This window comes from Alligator sinensis, unplaced genomic scaffold (genome assembly GCF_000455745.1).
Source record: "Alligator sinensis unplaced genomic scaffold, ASM45574v1 scaffold1309_1, whole genome shotgun sequence".
Lineage (NCBI taxonomy): Eukaryota > Metazoa > Chordata > Crocodylia > Alligatoridae > Alligator > Alligator sinensis.
Window position 1 is genome coordinate 314,305 of NW_005842870.1, and position 23,997 is coordinate 338,301.

Below are 23,997 nucleotides of genomic sequence, written 5' to 3' on the forward strand. Positions count from 1 at the left end.
GGAGGAGGAGGGTTGGGGGAAGGGGTTGTTAGTGGGTTTTTTTTAACATGTGCAAGTAGCCCTGCTTAGAGTATAATTAGAATGTTTTACGTGTTACATCTATCTGCACCCCATTTGAGTTAATTGGTGTTCAAGCTGAGTGTGTAAATGACTGTCCTGTGCCTATTTTGATGTGAGTCAAAGCATAGGACAATCAGACCCAGGATAAACCCCAAATCTGTTTTTACCTGTAGAGGAAAAAAAGTGCAGGTAGCTTTTACCTCTGTATAATGAAGTGGGGACTAAAAGGTTTATGACAACTAGTTATTTTGATGGAAAATAGAGACCCTTTTTATTCATTGTAGACTTAGGCAAAGGCAAAAAACTGAAATATATACTATTTATTTTTCAGCCATGTTTTCTGTGTAAAAGGCTCAGATAATCATTCACTGAAATAACATGCTTTGCAGTTATTTGCAGAACATTTCCAGGATTCTCTGTCTGCTTTCTTGCTTGTCTAAATATACAAAAAATATTCGCAACATTTTTGTGACTCACTCTTTCATGCACACAGCCTTTTAGTTTATTTAACTATAGACACCTCAGTCTTCAGCCATGTATAGAGAACCCGTGTATTATCAAGAGAAATCAGGGTAGAGTTACACCTTATAGACTAACTAAATCAGAGCTGCATAAGCTTTTGTGAGTGAGAGTTCACTTCATCAGATGCTATGAATTATTACGATTCTCTCTCCCCGTTATCAAGAAAATAATGCTTGAAGGTCTCTGAACACAAACATCAGAACTCTAGTTACAAGAAATGATCCAAAGGGCAATTCAAGATTTCATGTAGGCACAGGCCCCCCTGTTCCTGAGCACTTATTTTTTCAGCAGCGCTTAAAGTATATCACAGATTTGTTCCATGAATCAGTGCCATTTCTTTATTCTTTGCCAGGTCATGGCCTGCTATGTAGAGAAGTAAAAGGGTATACTTTTCCCCTACTTCTTGTGTAAGAAGGTGCCCTACCTTCTATTTGTGTGTAAGCTGCTTGAATTGAAAGGGTCATCAGGCAGTGACAGCAAAACAGCTGCTCAGGTGGAAGAGGAATGGACAGCTTATTTTGGGACCCCATTACACCAACTAATTCAGCATGGAAGAAAGTAGCTATGCCAGGTAACGTGTTGGCACAAATGAAAATGTACTATATGACATTAACTTGCATAAAAAGAAGCATAGCAGCAGAAGTGTTTGTATTGACCACAAAGTTACCACTTTTTTTCATAAGAGAAGGTGTTATTTCATGGAAGAAACTTTTCCTCTAAATTTTCCTTCTGTAGGGAATCATTAGAGGAGTAAACTTTGCCTACAGTACATAGAAGATCTGAAATCCTAGTCATAAAAAGTGACATTAACTCTTCACAACATTCTGATGAATATTTTTTGGTCATGTACTATGTGAAACTTAAGCATGCATGACTTCAATGCATGACAGGTTAAACTTTCTCTCATTTGAAATATTCTATGAAAGGCAAGAAGTGTATGATAGGTAAGAAAGATTACAGGGTTTATGCGAGTCTTCAACAAGAAACAAAAGTCCACTTATAATTGAGTCTCACCACCTCGAAGCACTTTTCTCCTTTTAATGCTTGTGAATATTATTTTACGATTATACCTGAGCAGAAAATGTATCCCCATACTCTAGGTGAAAAATATCATAATAAGGAGTTCAAAGAGCCACTGGCACAATGACCATTTTGCCATCCTATTTAAGTTAAAAGTGGCTCACATTACTCAAAGAAGACAAGGGACACATGCATCATCAAATTCTATGGTAATTTTGGGAGTGTATCTTCTTGATGCATGTATGCATACATCTGTCCCTTTAAGTTCCGTTTATGTCAAAGACTAAATTCCCGTTGACCTCAGTGGGCCAGGTTTTTGAACTTGTATTTGTGTAGAACAATACTGAAGATGTACCTCCCAACATGTCACCTGCCAATATTAAGTTTCATACCTGCTACCTCCTTGTTGGGTCAGCTGTTTTCTTCAAGTTTCAAGTATTCATCTGTCTACCTTGTCAGATAACTAATTGTGAATCACCAGCTATAAGATGAGGTCCCATACACTGAATATGGCTGAGAAACATCTGAGGAAGAGAAGGAGCTGGGTGTCTTGGACAGTTGTAGGATGATCATGATCTTTCAGTGTAATGCAGGTATGAAAAAGACTAATGTTAGGCAGATGTCATGGATTCCCCCAATGGAACATTTTCTTGAGGTGCCCTGGCTTTGTCTGGTCTTTCTGAGTACCCCCTGAAGCCAACCCAGGCACGGCTTCTAGAGTAGGAGATAGCCCTGGGTTCTTCAGTCTCTGAAACCATGGCCTTTCAGTCCCTGACCCTCCCTGACTATCTTTACCTTGCTTCAGGGAACTACCTTCTAGCTCAACTCCTGAGAGAGGGACTCTCCCTGGTCAAGGGGGAAAGGAATATGCCCCAGGCTCCAAGCAGCAAAAGAAGAGCTCATCTTTGATAAAGGTTTTAATTAGGGACAAAGGCTACAGAGCAAAAGGGCCCTGACTCCCCTCCAAAGGGTTAAGCAGTTTCTTTGTAAGTGGGGAAAATCGGGCAAGCACTCCCAGGCCCTGGGAGGCCCAACCCTGCACAGGAATTCCAGGCGTGTTCTGGACCAGGCCCTTCAAACCTCAGGAGTACATGCCTCCCATTGTCCTACAGCATAAATGGGCATTACAGATGGCCAAGTGGATTAGCTGTGCCAAGCCATATCCTGGAAAAGCTGATCTACTTCATTTGGTGATGCCTGTTTCTAGCTTAAAGATGGGTGTTTGAATTCCTCAGAAGCATTAATATGTTGACCACAAGAAAGGCTAAGGGGTTTGACTGGGGTACACCGATGCTGCCAGTACTTAGAAAACTCAGAACTCTTCTACTCTGGGTAATACTAAAGGAACCCTTCTGCTCTGGCTGATAATAATTGCCGAATTTGGATTCTGGAAGGAATATTTCTCTTGCATCAAACTGGCATGAACATGCAGGGTTTTGCCTTCTGTAGTAGTTTGGGGCTTGTTTCTTTGTCCTAAAATCTTCTGAGAACTTATTAACCAATTTTTTTCCTATCTTTGCAGTGGCAGGGCATTGGCAGTGTTCTTGTCCCCCTCTGTTTTACCTGTGGCATTTTTTAGGATATTCTTAGTATTGTGGGTATTTTGCCTTTGGGTTATTTGTCAGGGTTTAAGTGGTAATACAGGTGATCCTTTGAGTAAAGGACTGGCTGTGAATTCAGGGATTAGATTTGATGACCCAGGTTGACATCGTATACCTTGACTTCTGAAAAGTCTTTGATCTGGTATCCCACGATGTTCTTGTGACAAAATTGGAGGATTGTAGGCTTAACTGTGAGACAGTTAGGTGGGTATGAAGCTGACTGTGGGGTGGCAAGTTACCTAATCGTAAAAGGAGATGAGGTTGGTAAGGCAAGATCTGCCCACGATGAAGCCATGCTGGCTGTCGTTCAGAATCCTACCTTCTGCAAGCCTATCACATATAAACTTCTTAATGAATGTTTCCAGGATTTTCCCTGGGATAGAAGTTGGGCTAATTGGTCTATAGGTACCCAGGTCCTCTCTCTTCCCATTCTTGAAGATGGGCACAACATTGACCTTCTTCCAGTCCTCAGGGACCGCTCTGGAGTGCCATGAGTTTGGGAAGAATGATGAGAATGATGAATGAGAAGAGATTGTAATGTAAGCAGCAGTGCATTGTGTTTTCCCTTTATCACAAGATCAGCTTTGGTTTTGTTACCCACTTCTCCTTATGGAGCTTCCTGAGAAGAAAACATTGTCAAGCCCAATGAACACCTAAGGGATAATACTTTACAAAGACCATCATGTTGAGATTCCACATTTCATTTGCAATGGGCAACAAAGTTCTGAAAGTATTGAAAATCCAGCTTTGCCATGTTCACTATTTCTGATATGAAACATGAAGGGAGATGTGATTTTAAATAGTAAAATAAGCTTTAGGCTTTTTAAAAATAAAGATAGCAGATGTTAGCATATTAACACTCAAGCAGGCAGGTTTAATAAAAATAGGGATACATTTTAATTAATTAAATCACGTGGGAGACCCCTGTCAAAAAAAAGGAAAAAGAAAACCATCTGGCTTGAAAGAGTTGTTCACAGCAGTAAAATTAATCAATATCTTATTGCAGCTAAGTGCTTGCATGGTTCAGAGGAGAGCTGAACCTGCACACCACCTGCTGGAGGTGCCAGGAGGTAGAGGAAGAAGTAGTTTTGTTGGGAGGCTCACTCCCCCACCTTGGAAGCTGGCCTGTTTTACATCAAATGACAACAAATTACTCTCTGTGTGTGGGGTTTCCCTAAATCCCCAATGAGAAACAAAAGTAATGCTTTGTTCAGGTTTCCTAACCTTCTGCAGATGAGCTGCAGTCATCCCCATACTTTCTCACCTTCCCCCTGAAAGGCTGATAGAATTTTTGGATAGTTTGGCTTTTAGATCTACATCCAAATTCATAAGGCGAGCTGTTTGTTTTTGGGGGGGTTTTTGCGTTTATAACACAGAAAAAAAAGAGGAAAGTAATTTTACCTGCTATCTTGGTAGGAGAGCCAATAAAGATACTGATGTTCTAACTTAGAATAAGCCAAATGGTAGACTCCAAACTTCCACTGACAAGCAGCTAGATACTCACTTCTTTTTTACTTTAGGGGCTCTTTTCACGTGGCTCGCAGGTCACTGGTGGGAGTACAGGATTAGCTATATGTATTTTAAATCTACTTTTGGGTGTGTTTGGGTCTGTCATTTCCCATTTTCCAAGAAAACAAGAAGTTTTGACCATTGGTTCTTAAGTGTTTCCCATACCACGATTCCAAATTAGAACAGAAGAAGGTTTCAGGATAATCCTCTCCCCCTGCCCTCCCTCACAAAAAAAACCCCAACAACCAAACAAACCCAAAAAACCCCCTAACCCATAAACCCAAACATACAAAAGAAAATAGGCAGGTGTGACCTTTTTAGGTCATTCATGATTCTTAGGGTAAATACTGGTTGGTGGACATCATTGTTCAGCATTAAGGAGCTGATTCAACTTTTACAAAAGTCACACAGACACCCGCATGTTGATAGCAATTACAGTTGCATATGGTCCTAAACTACTATCTTAATTTACATTTTGATTCAATTATGTATACTTCATTCGAATGATTACTGCCATCTTAGTTTAGCTCATGCCCTTTATCTAATGAGACAATGGCTCCACTCTGGGTGAGTGGGCAAATGGAGCCTGCATGGCCAACGTCTTTTTAAGTGCTGCTTTTATTTTCTGAAGCATTTGCAAGCTGATATTCTAGAAAATATGAGTCTGAACCCATCTGTGCTTGATAATTTTTCACTGCCATAGGACCTCTGACCCAGCAGACACCATCTGCTTGGCAAAGTTAAAAATGTCAGCATTCAGCATAAGCTTTTACTGTCAACAATATGCCCCCTTCAAATGATTTAATGCTATTGTTATTTCTTCAGGTAGCTATACAAAGCTACATTTGTCTCTCTTAATGGGAAGCCATTTAGGTATGCATGGATAAAGCAAAATCAAGACCTCATAAAAAAAGAGCTAATGTGCAGTTATTAAATGAATGAGGTAATACAGCAGGGTCCTACGCTTCTTTCAGATTGCTGTTCTGGCGAGGAAGAGGGTAAACCATGTTAGGGACTTCATGGATAAAGTACATCTATTTTTCCAAGAATATGTTTCAAGGTGAATGATGGGCTGTTAAACGATAGCAAAGTGGGAAGAATTATGTACAGAGCTAAGTGGAAATATTGAGAGCCATCATAATGACTAGAAGCCATACTGAAAGTACCAGACTCAGAAAATGTTTGAGCTTGTTTTCTGCATTTACTACAGATTCCCTTTTAGACCACATTCCCCACGTGCCTAAATTTCCCAAATTATACTTGTTCACAAATGAGTGCTGTGAGGCTACTCTCAGAGGCCTTCTGCACTCTTGTTGGTAAAGTCTTTGGCTATCCTTTGATTGAAAATGCAAGAAATTAAATGTCTTAGTGTCATCCTTGCAACCATTACATGAGTGAACATGAATGTAATAAATGCTTTAGAGCTGGGTCATGAGGTAACTGTTGGTAACTGTTTACCAAGGGGAAATGGGAGTGACATTTTGAACTTCTGACATTTTGGAAATGCTGTTCCCTAGTACACCAGTGCACTGTATATGCCCCCTAAGATCCCAGCTTTCTGTTCCTGCACTGCTGAGATAATAGTGCCTTGGGACTTTTGGCACATTAGACCTCAGGACATGTGAGATCATGTGTCTTACTCAGATTAAGTGAACAGACAGGCTGAACACAACCTATGGACAAGAAAGCAGAAATTTAATATTAAGCTATCTTTACTCCCAGCATATCTCTGAGTATTTCTGAGCACTCCTTGGTCACAGTTCAGAATCTGGCCTATGTCTTTTATTTCAGCTGTCAAACACCAACTATAATTTAGGCACGGTGTAGCTAATAATAAAGAACCAGGTCTCTTGTCCCAGCAATCATGAACCCCAGTGTTCATTATGGTACCATGGTCCATTAGCGTAACACGGTACCTAAAAATAATTTTTTGTGCATTCTGTGCTAGGAGAAATATGTGGCTGACTTACAGGAAAAGTGTTGCAGGTGAAGAGTAAGTGCAGATCAAGAAAATAACAACTTTGGACAATTTCAGTCTTTTTTTGTATTCCTGCTCTATTCTACAAGTATTCCCAGTACTGCACTGTACTATCAGAATTTTCAATGTATTGCTTATCTATTAAGGGCCTGGATATACAACATATTTTTACAAATCTTTCCTTCCATTTTGAGTCATAGTGAGAAGGTATTTAACAGAATTCTCAGATTTGTTGGAATCTGATAGGATGTGCCATGGGTGCTTCTGCTGTGACCTCAAACTTGTCATCTCTGAGCTGTCAGCCACACACCTTAGTGCCTGCACCACCCCAGCCCCATTTATACAGGTGTGCTTTTGTATACCAACCCTTATCTGGAGCAGACATGAACAGCCCTCCTGGTGTAGCTGCTACAGTAGGCACTATTACAGTGTTTCAGCATTAGGTATGAGGGGATAATTGGGTAATAGTCTTCCTTGTTTGAGTCACTACCCCGAGATAGTTGCAGACACACAGTCCTTATAGTGGTATAACTTAAACTAGCTTTGTTTCACTTTTGATTTTTTCCAGGGTTTTTCCACACTGGCATAAAGAAAAATACAACTATGTAGGGCCCTATATCTCATGTCTGTCCCTTGTTTGTACTGATGTAAAGTCTGATAACATTGATGTAAATGTGTCATGTGTCCAAGCTCTAAGAACTTGACAGAGAACACTGTAGTAATTTCAGATGTGACAGACCACTGAATGCCCATTGCATTATGAGGAAAACATTTTGTCTCTGCCAGCTTGAACAGGTGCTCTGGAGATTTTAGTTTAGCAGCAAAACCCAGTAAATAAAATCTGCTGTTTTTCAAATGTTGCATAAAATGTTGCATAAAGGTTTCTCTGTGAATGAAGAGACCAGGCTTCAACATTCAGATGTTATGGTAATAGAAATAAGGATAGAGTCATAGCAGCTTCAAAGAGGATCAAGATATAAGTGAATGACTCCCCAGGAAGGTCCCCTATTTACACTCAAAATGGTTTACATCACTTAGACAAAGTAAAAGTGCCTTACACTGCCAAAGCGGGGTAAGGTTACTTTAGTGCAAATGGCTCAGTATGAGGCAAGCAGGTGGATGAGGGAATTGGACAAAGTACCATTACCACACAGGGCACAGTACTGTCCAGTTACACCTCTGGTAAGTAGTGAAGTCCTGTGAATCATGGAAAAATCTACAAATATTGGGCTGAGCTTTTGGTTGTCCCACAGTGACTGAGGTCATCTGGGCCAAGTGCTTGTAAAAGCTACAGTTCTGATTGGAAGTAAAAACTCATTATTTCAATGATCTGACAGAAGAGAAGAAACAGTGCAGGGGAGATATCAGTTGTCTGTTCTCAACATGTCCTTGTTTACTCTTGTCCCAAACTTTGATGCAACCAGTGTATTCAGTTATCTCCTATCTCCAAAGAATTATATTCCCTCTGAAGGGAACTACCAATCTTTGTCTTGAAAGTACCAATTGCTCTAAGCCACCTACGATTATATGTGTGAAAATATAGAGTGAAATTCTTTATTAGAACTGTGTGGAAAATGGTTTTTGCTTTCTCTGAGACTTTTCCAGAATCAGGAATTCCCCTACAATGAATTTTGAATTGTTTCATGGAAGAAAAAACAGAGAGGCAGCATGTGAAGGATAGAGACCCCAGAATAGTTGATAGCCCGATGGCCATCATGCTCAGTTTTAATATAGGGAATGCAAGTTCAAATCCCTGCTCCAAATGAGTCCCACAGCCTGGGCAAGTGCCCTAGTTACCAAGATATTTAGCGCTTTTCTCTCTCTTTCCATCCTGGAGCAGAGGAACTCTTGTCAAAACTAGTAGGCTCTTGTGAACAGTTTCAGTTTCAAGAAAGTGGTATTTTTTTACTGAACAGTCCCCAAACAGATCTACTCTGCATGCATCCTGTTGGTATGACATAACCAATTCATTCGAATTTCAAAGTATAATCTAGCAGAGCACTATTGATTGCCTAGCTGAACTAGTTGAATATGATCCACAGCCTCCTCATACGCATTGATTCCTTGTCTCTTTACTCAACACTGCCTGAATGTTGCTGAACTGAGAGGCCTGCTAAATGGACAAAAATATTGATTTCTTTCCCCTTTTTTATTTTTGAAAGCTTCTCCTTTACCAGGCACTGAGCTAATATCAGTCAAATGAAAGGTCACAAAGTGAGACAGAGGCAAGTCAGTAGTTGAACTTTTAATTTAAAACTGGTTAAAATTGAGCTCATTAAATCACACAATTAACATTCCTGGTGGAAACACAAGCTCAGATCAGGCACCTTTTGGTATTTTATTAGGGTCTGATCAAAGTTAAAATTGTACCATAATTCCATATACGTCCATACTGTCCCAGAGCAGTGTGGGTTGAGGTGGGGGCATATCATCATGGAAGCCAGACTCGGGCATCTTGCTGCTGTGATACAGCAACCTGCCTCACTCTGCTCTACTCTGGGTCAGCAGGGCAGCAAGGAGATGTCAGGAACTTGGAGCTGGGCTTGGGGAAAGTCTCCAAATGGTAGGCTCCAGTCCCTCTCACTTTTCAATTGCCTACCCCCCGCCCCTTAGCTGAGTAGCAGAGGGAGGCAAGGAGAAGTTAGATGAGCCAAGAGCTAAGTTTGCAAACTTGGTTCGCTGCAACCACCACTCAGCTGAATGAGGAGGGGTGGTGGCAAAGGGAAGCAGGCAGGTCAAAGTGCTCCCTGAACTTGACTCCTAGTGCCTGGGAGATGAGTAGGGGAAGTGATGGGGAAAAGCCTTTACCTGCTTCTCACACTGGGAACTTCAGCTGAGCCAGGAGGAAGTGGGCAGACATTTAGTCACCTGGGAGAAACTTCCTAGGAGCACTTCAACCACGTTTGTTCCTAAGTTATTTTCCTCATGGAGCAGCCATTTTTGTTCCAGGGGAAAAAGCTTAAACATCTGCATACTTTTGCTTTCTACTGGGAGAACAGCAGCTCACATCCCCTTATAAAAGATATAGCTTGATACACTTTGTTTCACAGGGTGTGTGCACCCAAGAATGTTTCATCATTGCTTTAGAATTTCTGCGGAGGAAATGATTTCATACATCTAGGAAGAGCTGGTTAGCTCAAGAAGAGAACATTATTACAACAGGTTCCCCATTGATAAAGGAACACAGCTTGAGTGAAGTACTTGCAGCTTCTGCAGCATGAATAGGACACCAGAGACATGCCCTTAACAATGGGGACTCATTGGTATATATGGAGAAATTGATGAGACTCCTTGAAATTTATTAACTCAACTAAAATTGTGAGTGCTAGAAGAATATTTATCTTGAGCTAGGTACATTTTCAGTCATTAGGCATAACTGAAAGCCCAATGAAGTCCTTATGAGTCCTTCTGTGGCCTTCAGTGGGAGCTTTGAATCAGGCTGAAAAAGTCTGAATGAATAGTTGGCATGCAGCTAGAAATGAGGGTACATCTTATTGTCTTCTCTTGAAACAGTGCCACAAAATCATTGGTAGAAGCCCATCAGTTTTATTGGGAACCCCATTATTCAGTGGTTGTAAGGAATAGAGCTGGGAAATAGTAGGTTTGATGTTAGAAAGTAGCTATTATCAAGAACATTCAGCAGCACAAATCCTTCCAGATGTTAGCAGTGTGCCTTATGCATGTGCTTAGCAGCTCCACTATACTGGGGGGAGCATATCCCAAGCAGTCCTACCTGTGGTGTGAGAGTCATTTTAAACACTGTAAGTCACAGATAATAGACAGCATTGTCAGCTGGACTTATCAGTTGCCAATTTGAAATAGCCTGATAGCCAGACTGTCCAATATCCCCTCTCCAACATAGCTTTCTGTAAGAAGACTTAAGTTTTGCAGTCTAACAGCACATTTACATTACTGCTGAGAGTTTTCATCTAATCAGTAGCTGAAGATTCCTCACCTCTCCTATGGGATTCATTTGATTAGACAGAAGGTTGCATTAAAAGAAGTATTTAATATTTTTAATGGAACATTTTGTATTTTCTAATGAAAATCTGTACATATATAACATATTCATTACATAAAACTAGAGCTGGGTATTGATTCCTCAACATAGGTTCTATATGACTAGTTTCTGGAAGAGGTATGAATTTTTAAAATATGTTCAAATTCTTTTCCAGCAGAGATAAGAGCATTCAGTAATGTTTTTATTGGTTTTAGTCTGTTCTTAGTAAGATAAAAAGGCTATAGTGAACTTAAAAAATGAAATAGTAAAATGCTTGCATGTGAGTCTCAACAGTTTTTAGAACAATCTATGTTTTAGACAACCCCTCTTGAGACCTAAGGATGGAAGATACCTGATCAAGGAAAGAAGAGCCATCAGTGCTCATTGGAAGGAGCACTTTGAAGACCTTCTCTATTGAGACTGTTGTTGATAAGAATCCTTTCAACTCCATCTTGCAATGCCCACTCAAATGCAATCTTGGAATCCCTCCAAACTTTGATGAGGTGAAGAAAGCCATCGAGCCCATAAAGAATGTCAAAGCATCTGGACCTGACAGAATCCCTGATGAAATCTTCAAGCAGAGGGCAGAGAAGCTCATTTCACAGCTCTAAGCCCTCATAAAAAGTATATCCTATCTTTAAATGAAGGAGAAAGGTCTTGACTGTGGCCAGTTTAGTAATTTCGTTTAAAATGAATAATTTGCTGAAACTGACATTACCAGGGATTAGAGAACATTATCAGAAAATGACTGATATTTCTTAATTTCATAGAATGATAGAAATATAAGGCTGGAAGGGACCTTACCTATCTTCTACTTCAACTTCCTGCTCAAGGAAGGTTTATTCTTGTCTAAGTCATCCAAGACAAATATTTGTCTAACGTGCAATTATCTTCCAATGTCAGGGCTTCACAACCTCTAGGTTGTCATAGTATCTGATGAAGTAGGCTGTTGCCTATGATAGCTCATGCCTCTCTGAACAAGTTGCTCTCTAAGGTGCTGCCCTACTCTACCTTTTGCATAACCTCTCTAGGTAATCTGTTCCAGTGATTAGCTATCCTCCTAGTTAGAAAGTTCATACAAATATCCAACCTACACTTCCTTCTTTAAACCCATTAAAAGAAACATAGTCCACATACAGACATTACACTTTTACCAGTATAAGTGATCAGAAACTTGTACAAAACAGAACAGAAGTTTGGAAATCCAGGCTAAGATTTACCCCTAGCCCACCAAAGGACAAACGCGTGTCTATGTCCAAATTGCCAAATCTTTTTGAATCTCTCCAAATCAATTTGGAGGGTTCTGATTCGATTTGGAGAGATTAAAGGGTCTCCTGATTTGATTAAAGGGTCTCCATTGAATTGAATCAGGGACCAAAGCTTCATACAGCCCTATTTCTAAAGCCTCTGTATCATTCTTTAATCGGTTAGAGTCACAGTTTTAGCACAGTTCAGGACCTGATATTGAAAAGAGTTCAGTACACTTGCCACAGCTTTATGAAAACTGACACAAAGCAACAGGTGCAATGTGAATAACTGTTTTACAAACCTGGTCCCATCTGCAGATGCCAAACCTTTGATAAACAACCCAACCCTGTGGGTTGATTTGTGCATTTGTTATGCTCCCATATACCAGTAACCTTCTTTAGTTGTACCACTCCAGAAGGAGTGTTGGCTATGCTGAAATTTGATTTAGCTGTTCAGTGCCTAATTATTGGAGTAGGAGTTACAGGCTTAAATCTTATGTGATCCTGCCCCAGGCAAAGCATTAGAAGAGTCTGATTTCCATGAAGCAGTCACAACTGCAGGCTTTTTGCCTCTTCCCTCTTTCTTCTTAGCTGCCAGGTTTTTTTTTAATGTTCTTTATCTGTCAGGATCTTTGCCCCTGACAGAAGACCAAGGGCCAACCTAAGTGCTCCTAAATCATGAATTGGCACCCCAGGATAAAAAAAAATATTGGCTTAAAAATAGTGAAATTTGAACTTATGCATCCATGCCTTGTTCTTTTTGTTAGCTTCCTGAGTTTGAGCTGTTCACTCAATGTGCAGATCAGGTTTTCTCTGTAAAGAACGGGGCTGGAAACTTATTTTTTGTTATAAATGAAAGTTGAAATTCTCACAGAACATGATTAGTGAAGTAAGGGCTTTCAAAAAAAAATAGCAAGTCATCTGAGACTAGTGTTTATCTTCAACCCTTTCTAGCACTTTAACAGCAGAGAGCGCTTCTGCAATTCCACTGATGTGCACTGCAAATAGCCAATCTGTGAAGTGTGGGTGGGTTCAGCATTTCCTTACAAAAGATCTTTCTGTTCTTTTATGCAAAGGACGTGGTCAAAAGAAGTAAATGTGTATGCCTGCGATGACTCAGAAGTTAACAAAATTTGGAGATGGAAAAGATGCATCAGATCATCATGTACACTGTCTACAATTTAGGACAGTTTTCTCTGGCTGAGATTTTGAAAGCACCCTGGGAGATTTTTTACCTAATTCCCATTAATGTTAATGGAAATTGAATGTTCAGATCTCTTAGATTGCTCTGAAAAAAATCAGACATATGAATTGCCCACATCATGCTATTGGGAAGTATGAAATAACTTTAGCAATAGTAAGAATCAGGACCATCTCTCACCAAATCCAGGGGGAGAGGTTTCCCCAACAACAGAAATTTTGTCCAGATTGTTCTGTATAGTTCTATAAGATTCAGTCATTTTTCTTGGGAAACTATTCCACTGTATAATTAGTAGATTTTAAGACCAGAAGGAATCATTTAATCATTTAGTCTGACCTCTTTATAACAAAGGCCATTGACTTTCACCCAGTTATACCTGTACTGAGGCCAGTAACTTGTGCCTCAGAAAGTCATCCAGCACTGACTTGAAGAGATGGATAATCCATCGTTTCTGTTGATGGTAGTTTGTTCTGATGTTTAAAAAAAAGTACCTTATAGGTCTCAGTAGCAAAAAGTTTCTTTTTCTTGGAACTCAACTTGGACTCCTTTATTTTTTTTCACATGCAAAGACCACTCCTGATTCTTGAAGCCAGGGCTGCATGTGCTGTTTGGCTTCTCTTCACCCGCTGGAATAATTTTAGTAAATTTGTCATTTATGCTCAATATAATACATAGTCATTTAACTGCGGGAACTCAACAGTGCAATTAACCCCATTCTTTCAAAATGAGGACCTGATTTCCTTGGCATTTTCGGGAGCAAGGTTACAGTGCTGTGGTTTTTGGCCCTCCTGGAGCAGTGCTGCAGTCAATTGAATTTTTGTTAATTTGTTCTGCATCAGTCTCCTGCTGGTTTATTATCATCCAAGTTACTTTATGCACCATGCATAAGTGGAAGTATATTAAAAATCAATGCTTGATCCTTTTCTTCCTTGTAGCTGTTTTATCATCCATGGTCTACCTTCTCTGATATATGACCCTTTTCTCTAATTAGAACACAGCTAGGAACTCGTAAATGACTTAGTCACATGCTAATAAAAACTGAAATGTTCCAACTTTGTTCATCATTTAAACTGGATGCTTACCAGAAGAGTATAAGAAAAAAAGAAACAAAAGGCCATTACTGTTGACAAATGATCCCGGCTATGAAAAGAGGAAAATAATATGCCTTCTTAGAAAGAAAATCTTGTTTCTCAATTGATTACGAATAAGTGCCATGCTTCACAAAATTAACCCTATAAAGATGCTATTTTCCACAGCTTAAGGCCCTGACATTGCAAATGCTGTCCTACTTATGTTATTTTGCAGACATCTTTGCAGGCTAATAAGGCCACGTGTGCAAGTGTTTGCAGGATTGAAGCCCAATCCATGAAATTAATGGAGTTCCTTTGTCTTCACAGATGGCAAAAAGGAGATCAGCATATGCCCCAAAAGTCTTTTTAAATTCTCTATCATAAAAAGAGTTGTAACTTCAAGATCCTTCATGAGAAAAAGAAAATGTTTTTAGCTAAAATGTTATAGTTTAACTGCTTAAAATCATAATGTAGATGGGACAGCTGGCTCTGTTTTAATATGATAGCTCATCATAGGGAACTCTAGGTCACCCACCCCACACCCATCTATCCAAGGATTTTAAAACCTGTTTTATTTTACATAACATATGAAATATATTCTAGGGAATTTTTGAAAGAGAAGATACCATTTGAACCTGAGATTAGTACGTTTTGGTTACCACTTCACTAAAGAATAGGTAGAAGGTAGAACATAATGGCATGAACCGGTTCAGAGAGGCATGAGCTTTCCTAGGCAACAATCTACTTAATCAGATGTTATGAAGGGACTAGCAGAAAGAAAGGGATTTATACAGAATGGAAAGGGGTGGAGAAAGGAGACACTGATAAGAGAGGTAAAGAGCAGGCTGATTGTATCACTTGAGAGGAACAAGTCAGTTAACACTTTAAAGGAGGTTGGAGTTAGCACCTAGTCCAGGCAACAGAATAAGAAACCACATTTCCTGTTGAGACCATGGTTGACACAATCCTGTCTGTGGATGATTTCTCATTCTGAAATTTTGCATACAAGTTAGCTTTTAAAGTGTTTTGGTTTAGGGATGGCTACTCTGAGGTCAGTGATAGAATATCTAGTTAGTCTTTAAGGTGCCACCCTGCTCTACCTTCTGCCTACTTTAAGAGTAATACATTAAGAGTAACACAGCTAATCACCTGTCTAAAAGAAAAGGTGTATTCTTACCTCATAGAAAGACAAGGCAATTCATAGCTTTCTTAAGGTTTGGGGGAGCTGAAGGATAACCTGGATGTACTAACTCATGCAAAAACTACAACTACACATGCCCTATCTTCCCTAGGATTTTATGTGCTAATAATTACAGCAGCATGAGGTAAGAACACACTTATCTTATATTTGGGTTTCACTGCACTGGATGCATCTTATTTATGTACAATTTTCAGAAAGCTTCCTGTACAATGGTCTTTGTTAAAGGAATACATCTCCATTTTTGTTATATCTTTTCAGAGTATAATGACTAATAATTCAAAACTAGTGAACTGGATGATGCTGGATAATCAAAGCAGTTGGGACCAATTTTGATGTGTCCTGTATCATCTCTTTTCCAAGCCATTTTAAAGAAAAAACATACAGAAGCAAATCATTGCTGTTTAATGACTAGAGCTCCTATTATACTGGATCCTTAATGCAATAGGTCCTATAGAGACAGCAGGCTTGTGTGGGAGTACAAATGCTTGAGCTCTTTTTCACTGGCAGTCTTCTGAAGTAAAGGTTGATTTTGGTTGTTTAATTATTTTATGTGATGACAGCTTGCTGGTCGGAATAGCAAGAGTAGAGGCAGAGGTGGTAGCTGACAAAGGCGTAATCATAGGAGACCTTTCTGTTGTCTCCATGACACCACGAACACATATTTTAGAGACGTCAAACAATCTGCTCAACCCCGGGTGCATCTACACATACCCTGACTGCGCAGTTAGTACTGCACAGTCATTTAGTACTTGCTTTAGTTTAGCAAGTACTAAATGATTGTGCAGTACCCACCAGTACTGTGCAGTTCTGGTGGTGCATGAATCATTTTTAACCCCACAGTAGCAGCAGTATCACGGTTAGTGCCTGCCAATACTATGTCGCTGTAGCGATGAGCTACATTGCCATAGCTCATAGCTACAGTGATGTAGTGTCTAAGGTAGATGTGCCCCAGTCTCTCTCCCTCAGGAAAAATATCTGATATAAGTAATTATTCACAGGGTGCATCTACATGAGAGACCTTAATGTTCAGTGGTCTGTTCTACTGTGCATTAGCATTTCATGGCAAAAACCATGCTAATGCACAGTAGAATTAGTCTACTGCTTATTAAATGTTACAAATAAAAAGTTCACCTTTGTTATTGCACATTAGCACAACTACTGCTCCTTTATCTAGTACTTCATAATAAAGGTACTAAACTTAATGCACAGTAGCAAAGGTGCATTAACGAATCTGTAGATATGCCCACAATGTGGTTCCTACTTAATCCCTGTCCTCTTTTTCATTTACTTAGTATTGTTTCTTTTCTTCACTTTCAATGAAACTTCACAAATAAATACAAGCAAATAACATCCTTATGAAGGGAACATCACTCTTCTTCTACTTTTAGTCAAAGCAGTAGACTTAATGCAATTGGTTTTCAGGACTATCAAAATGGTCATACTAAAAAACACCAGTAGTCCATAACTTTTAGTGTTCTGTCTCTGATGCAGGCTAGTACTAGATGTTTCAGAGTACTGTCATTATAAGTAAAGGTGAAGTAGCTTATAGGGGAAATAGCTTTTTAATTCTTGTGAATTAGTGGCTGGCCTGTTAAATGCAACAGGGTTCATGCTCTCTTTCCTATTTTATTATACCTTCTGATAGCCTCACACATTTAAAAAGTATGTATTGGAGCCAAAAGTCTTGCAGATGACTTAATAATAATTCATAATCTTTTTTTGGTAAAAACGTATGTTATAGGTTCTTGTTCTTTGCCAGTTTTTTTCTGAGCCTTTCTGGTGCTCATAATTTTTAAGCTTTTCCTTGTAAGCATGGGATACCTAGAAAGCATAAGAAAACCTTGATCCTTAGGGTTTTTTTTTAATGAAAGCTGTGATCCTCATACAGTTTTAAATCTTTTAAGATGGGCCTTTAAGAAATATACCAAAAATCATGATTAAAACAAACTGTCAATGTTTCTGTATACTAAACAAAAGAAATTTCAGATCCAATATTGAATTTTCTCTGTTACATCCGTTTTTAGAAACTTCTTAAGCATTCTGCTTCAACAGTTTCACCTAGCAGACAGTTCCTCAAGTTAATTATGTATGGTGTAAAGTATTTCCTTTTAGTAGCTTAAAAGTGCAACATAGGCTTTAATGCTCATCTTTCCCGGTCTAATGGGGGATGAGTGGAACACTCCATTTCTAGAACGTTGTATAATGGTCTCATTCTGTTCCAATACAGCCTTCCTCCTTGACTCATCATTTGGGGTATTGTGTGTTTTCATTGACACACAGAGGGTGTAGTCACTGAAATAGCTCTGGAATATTTTCCTGGGGCCTCACCATCTGCAGTGATTTACACTAGTTGAGTATTTGATGCTGGTTCTGCCACCATGTGAACAGTAGTCTCCCACCCCATATTGCTGCACAGAAGTTCATTATGACCCGGCATTAATACTAGATCCACAAAGGTACGTGTGCACCAAATGCCCATTGATTTAAATGGGAACTCAGTGACTAAACACCTTTGTGGATCTGGGCCTTAATGTCTAGTTGTATACTTCAAAAAATGATTTATCTCTCTCATGTTTGTGACTTGATCTGTTCTATTTAAACATAATATTTTCATATATTCCAACCTCAGTGACAATTTTAGCTGCTTCTTACAGCTAATCTTTCTTGGCATTATATGCATTTTACTACAAGATATTTATTATAACAATGTTCATAACAATTGATTCCTTACTAATAAAACATTGAGACGTTCAACTGCACAGGTGATGGCCCATAAATCATATAATATTTATTTGGTATCAATGTATTTTGGAAGAAAGATGTTACAAACTGTGTGTCTCATTCAATGCAGAAAACAGGGGCTGACTTTGGAAATGTATTGTTTGAAAGTCTAAAAAAATGAAAGCTGAGGTTAGTTCACCTCCATGTAATCCAAAATCATATAATCCATAACCCAGTGATCCCTAATCAGGGTACTGTGGCACCCTGGGGTCCCTTAAGGTCCTTTTAAAGGTGCCTAAGAGTGCCAAATATTGTTAGCATTGCTAAATATGCAAGCATGAGTCAAAAGGTAAACCCAGAGATTTCAAATAGGAATTCATACTGTTAAAAACATCTTGAACTGCTTTGGTGTTTGTGGCCGCATCCAGATAGCATGGATATTTGGTTCCCTGGGGACAAGTGGCAGCGGTACACTTTGCACTGCAGCTACTCGTCCCCAGAGAATGCAGTTGCCATGCACGCTTTGGTGCTGACCCCTCCAGCCTTACCTGGGGTCTGGGGCCTCCCAGGGCTGCAGCAGTGGTGATCCTGGTGATCCTGCTGAGCAGAGCCTGGCTGGCAGCTGCACTATGGCTGCAGGTGGCTCCACACCACTTTTCAGCAGCATGCACTTGCCCATGTGTGCGGTGCTCTGCTTTTTCTTTCCATGGTTTTTTTTGACCCCTGGATGTCCAGAAAAAAAACACAGCAGCTGCATGTATGGTCAGCATACCATTACAATGTGGAGGACACCTGAGTGTGTGGTATGTGGTGCTGCAGATGTGTTTGCAGCACCACATACTACATGGTTGCGCTCATCTGGATGCGCCCTCTAATATCTTTACTACAGAAGAATTGCTTTAGTATTTTCTGTTGTCAAAAACCAAGAGAAAACTAAGAACTAGCATTTTACAAGGAGTGCATTGAGTCTAAAAAGGTCAAGACCCACTGCCATAGCCTTATGTTAGGAGGGCTAAACTATGAAGAACTATGTAGAGGACTTAATTTTTTTGCTAAGAAAAAACAATATAGCAGAAACAAAACCCTCTGATATTACAAATGTTGTGTTAATATTGTAAAAATTGCTATTCCAGGTTAAGAAGGCTGTGCAGCAGGAAGGCTTTAACAGAAAAAAGCGAGGCTATAGAGATATCAATGAAATCGACATTAACATGAACGATCCTTTATTTACAAAACAGTGGTACCTGGTAAGCAATTCAATTTTAGTTCTTAAGTGAGATCTTGAGTAATAATATATAACCAATTTACTTCCATGTTATTCCTTCTTGTTTCATTGTTCTGTGAGCATGTCTTCCAGATTTCTCACTAGAACTTCGAAATTATTCCAAGAGACTCCTCATGAATGCTGGGACCTGACTTTGGCTCAGTGAAATCAAAAGAAGGACTCGCTGGGCTATGAAACAAAGTTATAACTTGGTGTTGTGTGAGAACTTGTGCAGTGCAGACATGATTACTAAAGCTGCTTATGTATGTCCCTATCAAATCTCCATGTTGTGTCTTAAGGAGCTCCCTGTTATATAGAATAGGACAAATATCTCACTATGGAATCATAGTACTGTGTTATGCTGAACTGATCTGAAAAATGCTGCAGGGGGAGGGGGACACTCTTGCAAAAAAATTCATTTTACGGGTCAAAAAAGCTACATTTTGGCCCGAACTGCAAAATTAAAACAAAAAAGTCAATTTTGGCATGTAGCCAAGGTGATTTTGGAGATGCCACAGGGTCTGCATGCATATCCTCTGGCTGAAGTGTTGTTCTTTTAAAATGTTTTACAACCAGAAACATGTTAAATGGTACGTCTACCACCTTTAATGTTGGTTTAAGAAGATGACTTGTTGGGCTACCCAGCTCTCCTGCAATCATATCCATCATTCTTACATTATTCTTGGTATTTGTGACTGCATCTACATGAGACACTGACAGTGTAATTGTTACTGCGCAGTCATTTAGTACTTGTATGCACATATGTATACACAAGTACTAAATGACTATGGAGTAACTGGAGTTACAGTGCAGTAGCATCACCCAACAGCTTTTAGGTGATGCTGATGCACAGTAGCTCATTACTACTGTGCAGTAGTGCCACATCATGCTTTGTGCCACACAACGCTACTGCACGCTAGTAATGAGCTACTGCGCAGTCAGCATCTCATGTAGATGCAGCCCATGAGAATGTATTTGAATGTGAATATATCTGAGAATATATTTAAGATAAGCTTGTACACTCCATCATCAGACCAACAAGGTGGTATCTAAGATCCCTATCTGAGGTCCCTGATCCAACAAAGGAATTAAACATGTTTTTTTTAAGGTTAGGAGTGCTTCATTTGGACTTGTAGATAAGTGCATTTCATTTGGACTTGTAGATAAGTGCATTTTTGGAATGGAGCCTAAACCTAGTCCTGACTTCAGTGAAAATTCTGCCCATGCTTGTGAGATCAGGTCCTAAGTAAGGATTGTACTTTATGCTTGTTCTTAATTCTTCTGCTGTTGTGAATTCTCCTGCTTCTGAGTTTATTGTTCTATTTTCCATTTTATACTAATGTGAGATATATTTCACTAGTGTATATACACACTAGGTATTGGGCAGCAGTTCAGTGACTGTAGAAATTTGACTATGCATAGAATAAATAAGGATTTTCTACTTTTCACTTGATGTATTAGATCAACACTGGTCAAGCAGATGGGACTCCTGGACTTGATCTTAATGTAGCTGAAGCCTGGGAGCTGGGATATACAGGGAAAGGAGTTACTATAGGAATTATGGATGATGGTAAGTGAAGATTCCAAGGTGTATAAAATAATCTGATAACTAAAATAGCTTTCTTCATGTATTCTAATGAATAATAATAATAATAATAATAATAATAATAATAAAGTATGTTGGATTGATGACCATGGCAATAATGTTTACCAGCCTCTTTAAAGTCCTTTCATTCTACAAGGAAAGATGTTTTAAGTGTAGTGTTGCACAATAGCCACTGAAGTGCCAATGCCTGTACCTATAAAAGTAACCCCTAATTGTCACACACACAGTTCTTTGTAGGAATCAATCCAAAGGCCATTAAACCAATAGGACTTGCTCTCATCAGCTTCTGTGGGAATTGGCTAGGAAGTTTATTGCCTTGCAGAGAATAGATATGAGAGCATTTTTCCTGGTTAACATATTTTCAAAGTGCACATGGGGCTGAAATAATTTAACACTTCCCTAGTGAATGCCCATAGAGACCTGCATATTATATAAATTAATAGTTTAGGGCTAGGTGTAAGGGATACAGAAGATACAATCCATGGTTGAAAACACAGCTGTGCTTTGCATGGATTGGTTAGATTGGCCAAATACAAGAAGTCTGTAGAATTCTTTCTTCAGTTTTTTGCTAGCTAAATTTTGTAGTATGCTTTCCATAGTGACTGAATAGTGCTAAAAAATAAAATAAAACGAAGCCAGCTGTATTTTCAGGGATCTGTTGAGATCTGTCCTTGTTCTAGTCTGTCACCCTCCTGTTAAAAATTGAAATGAGGCTGCTGGGTACATAGTTAACCAGACTGCCTTGTGGTATGTGAATGAGACAGTATGTGAATTGTTTTAAGCCTAGTGTCTCATTTTTGTTAGTCCAACATGGCAAAAATTTCACCTTCAGTGACTAGGCACAATATTTACCAGGATGACAATGAGATGATTGAAGTTCAGGCCAAATTAGGCTGGGACCTGGGGGTGAGTGGGGGGATGGAACTGGTTCTTTGGATGAAGCATTTAGAGTGGAGTGTGGAAGGAGAGTTGGCTCCGTACATTGACTAGTGCTCTGTGGGCATGTCTACACAAGACATTTACTGTGAATCTGCCTATTTAGCTCCACAGTAAAGTGTCCATATTTACATGTGCAGTCGTATTAGACCACAGTAAGCAAATTCACTCCACCATAGGTTAGTACTTGTAAATACAAGTACTGTCCTGTGGTAGGGTTCCTTAGCACAAAAGCAATGCATGTGTAGATGCTGCTGGGACTGGCTGGAGTAAGAACATGCTTCAGTATGGGGGCTGCCTGCTACCTAGCCCTGCAATGAAGCACCCTTGTGCCCCAGCCAGCTCCTCTGCAGCATGTTGAGCCAGGTTGGAGCAGCCCTGGGCTGGCAGCGTAACCCCCTGGCCTCCAGCCAGCTGGGGCTGCTCTGACCTGGCTCAACATGCTGAGGTCCCAGATGCACATGTAAATGTGGTACCCAGGAGGAATAAATTATGGTGTGCTGTGTGCCAGAATTTATTGCTTTGCATTAATGTAATGTGTAGACATGCCCTGTGACTATACCAACATACCCCTTGCAGACATTTTCACTAACTCTACAGATCTTAAGCAAATGCTGCATAAAGTCAGTTCTGAATTCATAAGCAGGGATAACTGTTCCTGGGCTCACCCAGTTAAAAACAGAAATGTTCTGTTTGACTTCCATATCCAGTAAAGGGTAATGGAACTCAAGTCAAATTACAGTAGTCAGAATAAACTGTTTGCAAACCAAGAATTGTTCATATTGTTTGGTAAATAATTTCCTAAGCGAATACATGCTCAGGGAGCTGTCTACTGTTGAAATATAGATGAACGCTATCGAGCAAAATATTTCTAATGAATTATTTGTTTTGCTCCAGTAGTTATTTCTAGTAACTCTTGAGCTACCTAATGAATCTCTCAGATTTTGAATCTGCACAGTGCTCCTAGTATTGGGAGACCCTGTATCCAGGTGGCTTCTTATTGGGATTATCAAAGCTGCAGGTGCAGAGGTCCCCCTGCACACAGCTATCCGCAGGATTCACAGGACCCAAAGCACTAAATAGAAGAAGTAACACTTATAAGATCAACAGCGTGTGCAGAGCAACCATATATTTTTCACTCTTGTAGTGTTATATCCAGTTCACATTAAAAAATATTCATGATCTTTATTTGATTTGTAGGGGATTGCTGGCTTGTGACTAGATTTAAAAGCAAACAGATGAATTTCATATATCATATTTTGGTATTTTTGCAAGTGTTACACTCAAGTCTAGTGTTAACCTCAGCAAGTACCATGATATATACTCAGGAGGCTGATTGTTCAGTCTTCCGAGAATGTTCTGAGATTTTGTAACCAGTCTGATCTATCATTAAAAACTTCCCAGAGTGGACATTCACAGGAGCAGACCTGCTTGCCCCAGTAATTTCCTCATTTCTGCCTTCTTAATTTGCCTTTGCAGTTTCCATTTTCAGTGATATTCTTTTCTTATACCCGACACTGTTGTATAGTACCATTTTACACTATTAGGGTATGTACAGAAGTTGCTTTTAGATTGACCTACCTATAGGATCAAAACAAGATATAGTGATGCTTGGGGAGCCTTTCAGATTAAAGTTATTATGTGGAGGTAAAATGTTACTACAGCTTCTGCTTCTCAATCTATATGATCCCATTTACAAACTAGGCTCCTAAATTTTGTGGCTCAGTTCTACTTCTGGTTATTCAAATTGCCACTTTGACATATTCTATTAAGACCTCCTAAATTGGCCTGCAGCAGAAATGATACCCTAATTTAAAAGCCTACTTTTGAAAATTGGTGTTTTATTCCAGACAAGCTTTGAGATTAGCATTATTCCTCACTATCATTTCCTATAGTAGCAGTTGAAAATGTTTGTGTTTGGTGGTCATTATGAAAATTTTTTTGAAACTCTTAACCTTTGGGTTGTGTGTTTCATTGTCTTATTACAGGAATTGATTATCTTCATCCTGATCTCGCCTCAAATTATGTAAGTATACACTGACCTTTTCTGGAAAATGTGAA

General features: G+C 39.4%; 1 protein-coding gene across 1 annotated transcript in view; it reads left to right on the forward strand.

Moving 5' to 3' along the window:
* The window catches only part of PCSK2 (proprotein convertase subtilisin/kexin type 2), a 186,306-nt gene that overhangs the window by 70,075 nt on the left and 92,234 nt on the right, over window positions 1–23,997 (forward strand). The window contains exons 3-5 of the mRNA XM_006035711.2: window positions 19,264–19,377; window positions 20,856–20,964; window positions 23,925–23,962. Of these exons, the coding sequence (XP_006035773.1) occupies window positions 19,264–19,377; window positions 20,856–20,964; window positions 23,925–23,962 (261 nt within the window). The remainder of the gene's footprint in view (window positions 1–19,263; window positions 19,378–20,855; window positions 20,965–23,924; window positions 23,963–23,997) is intronic.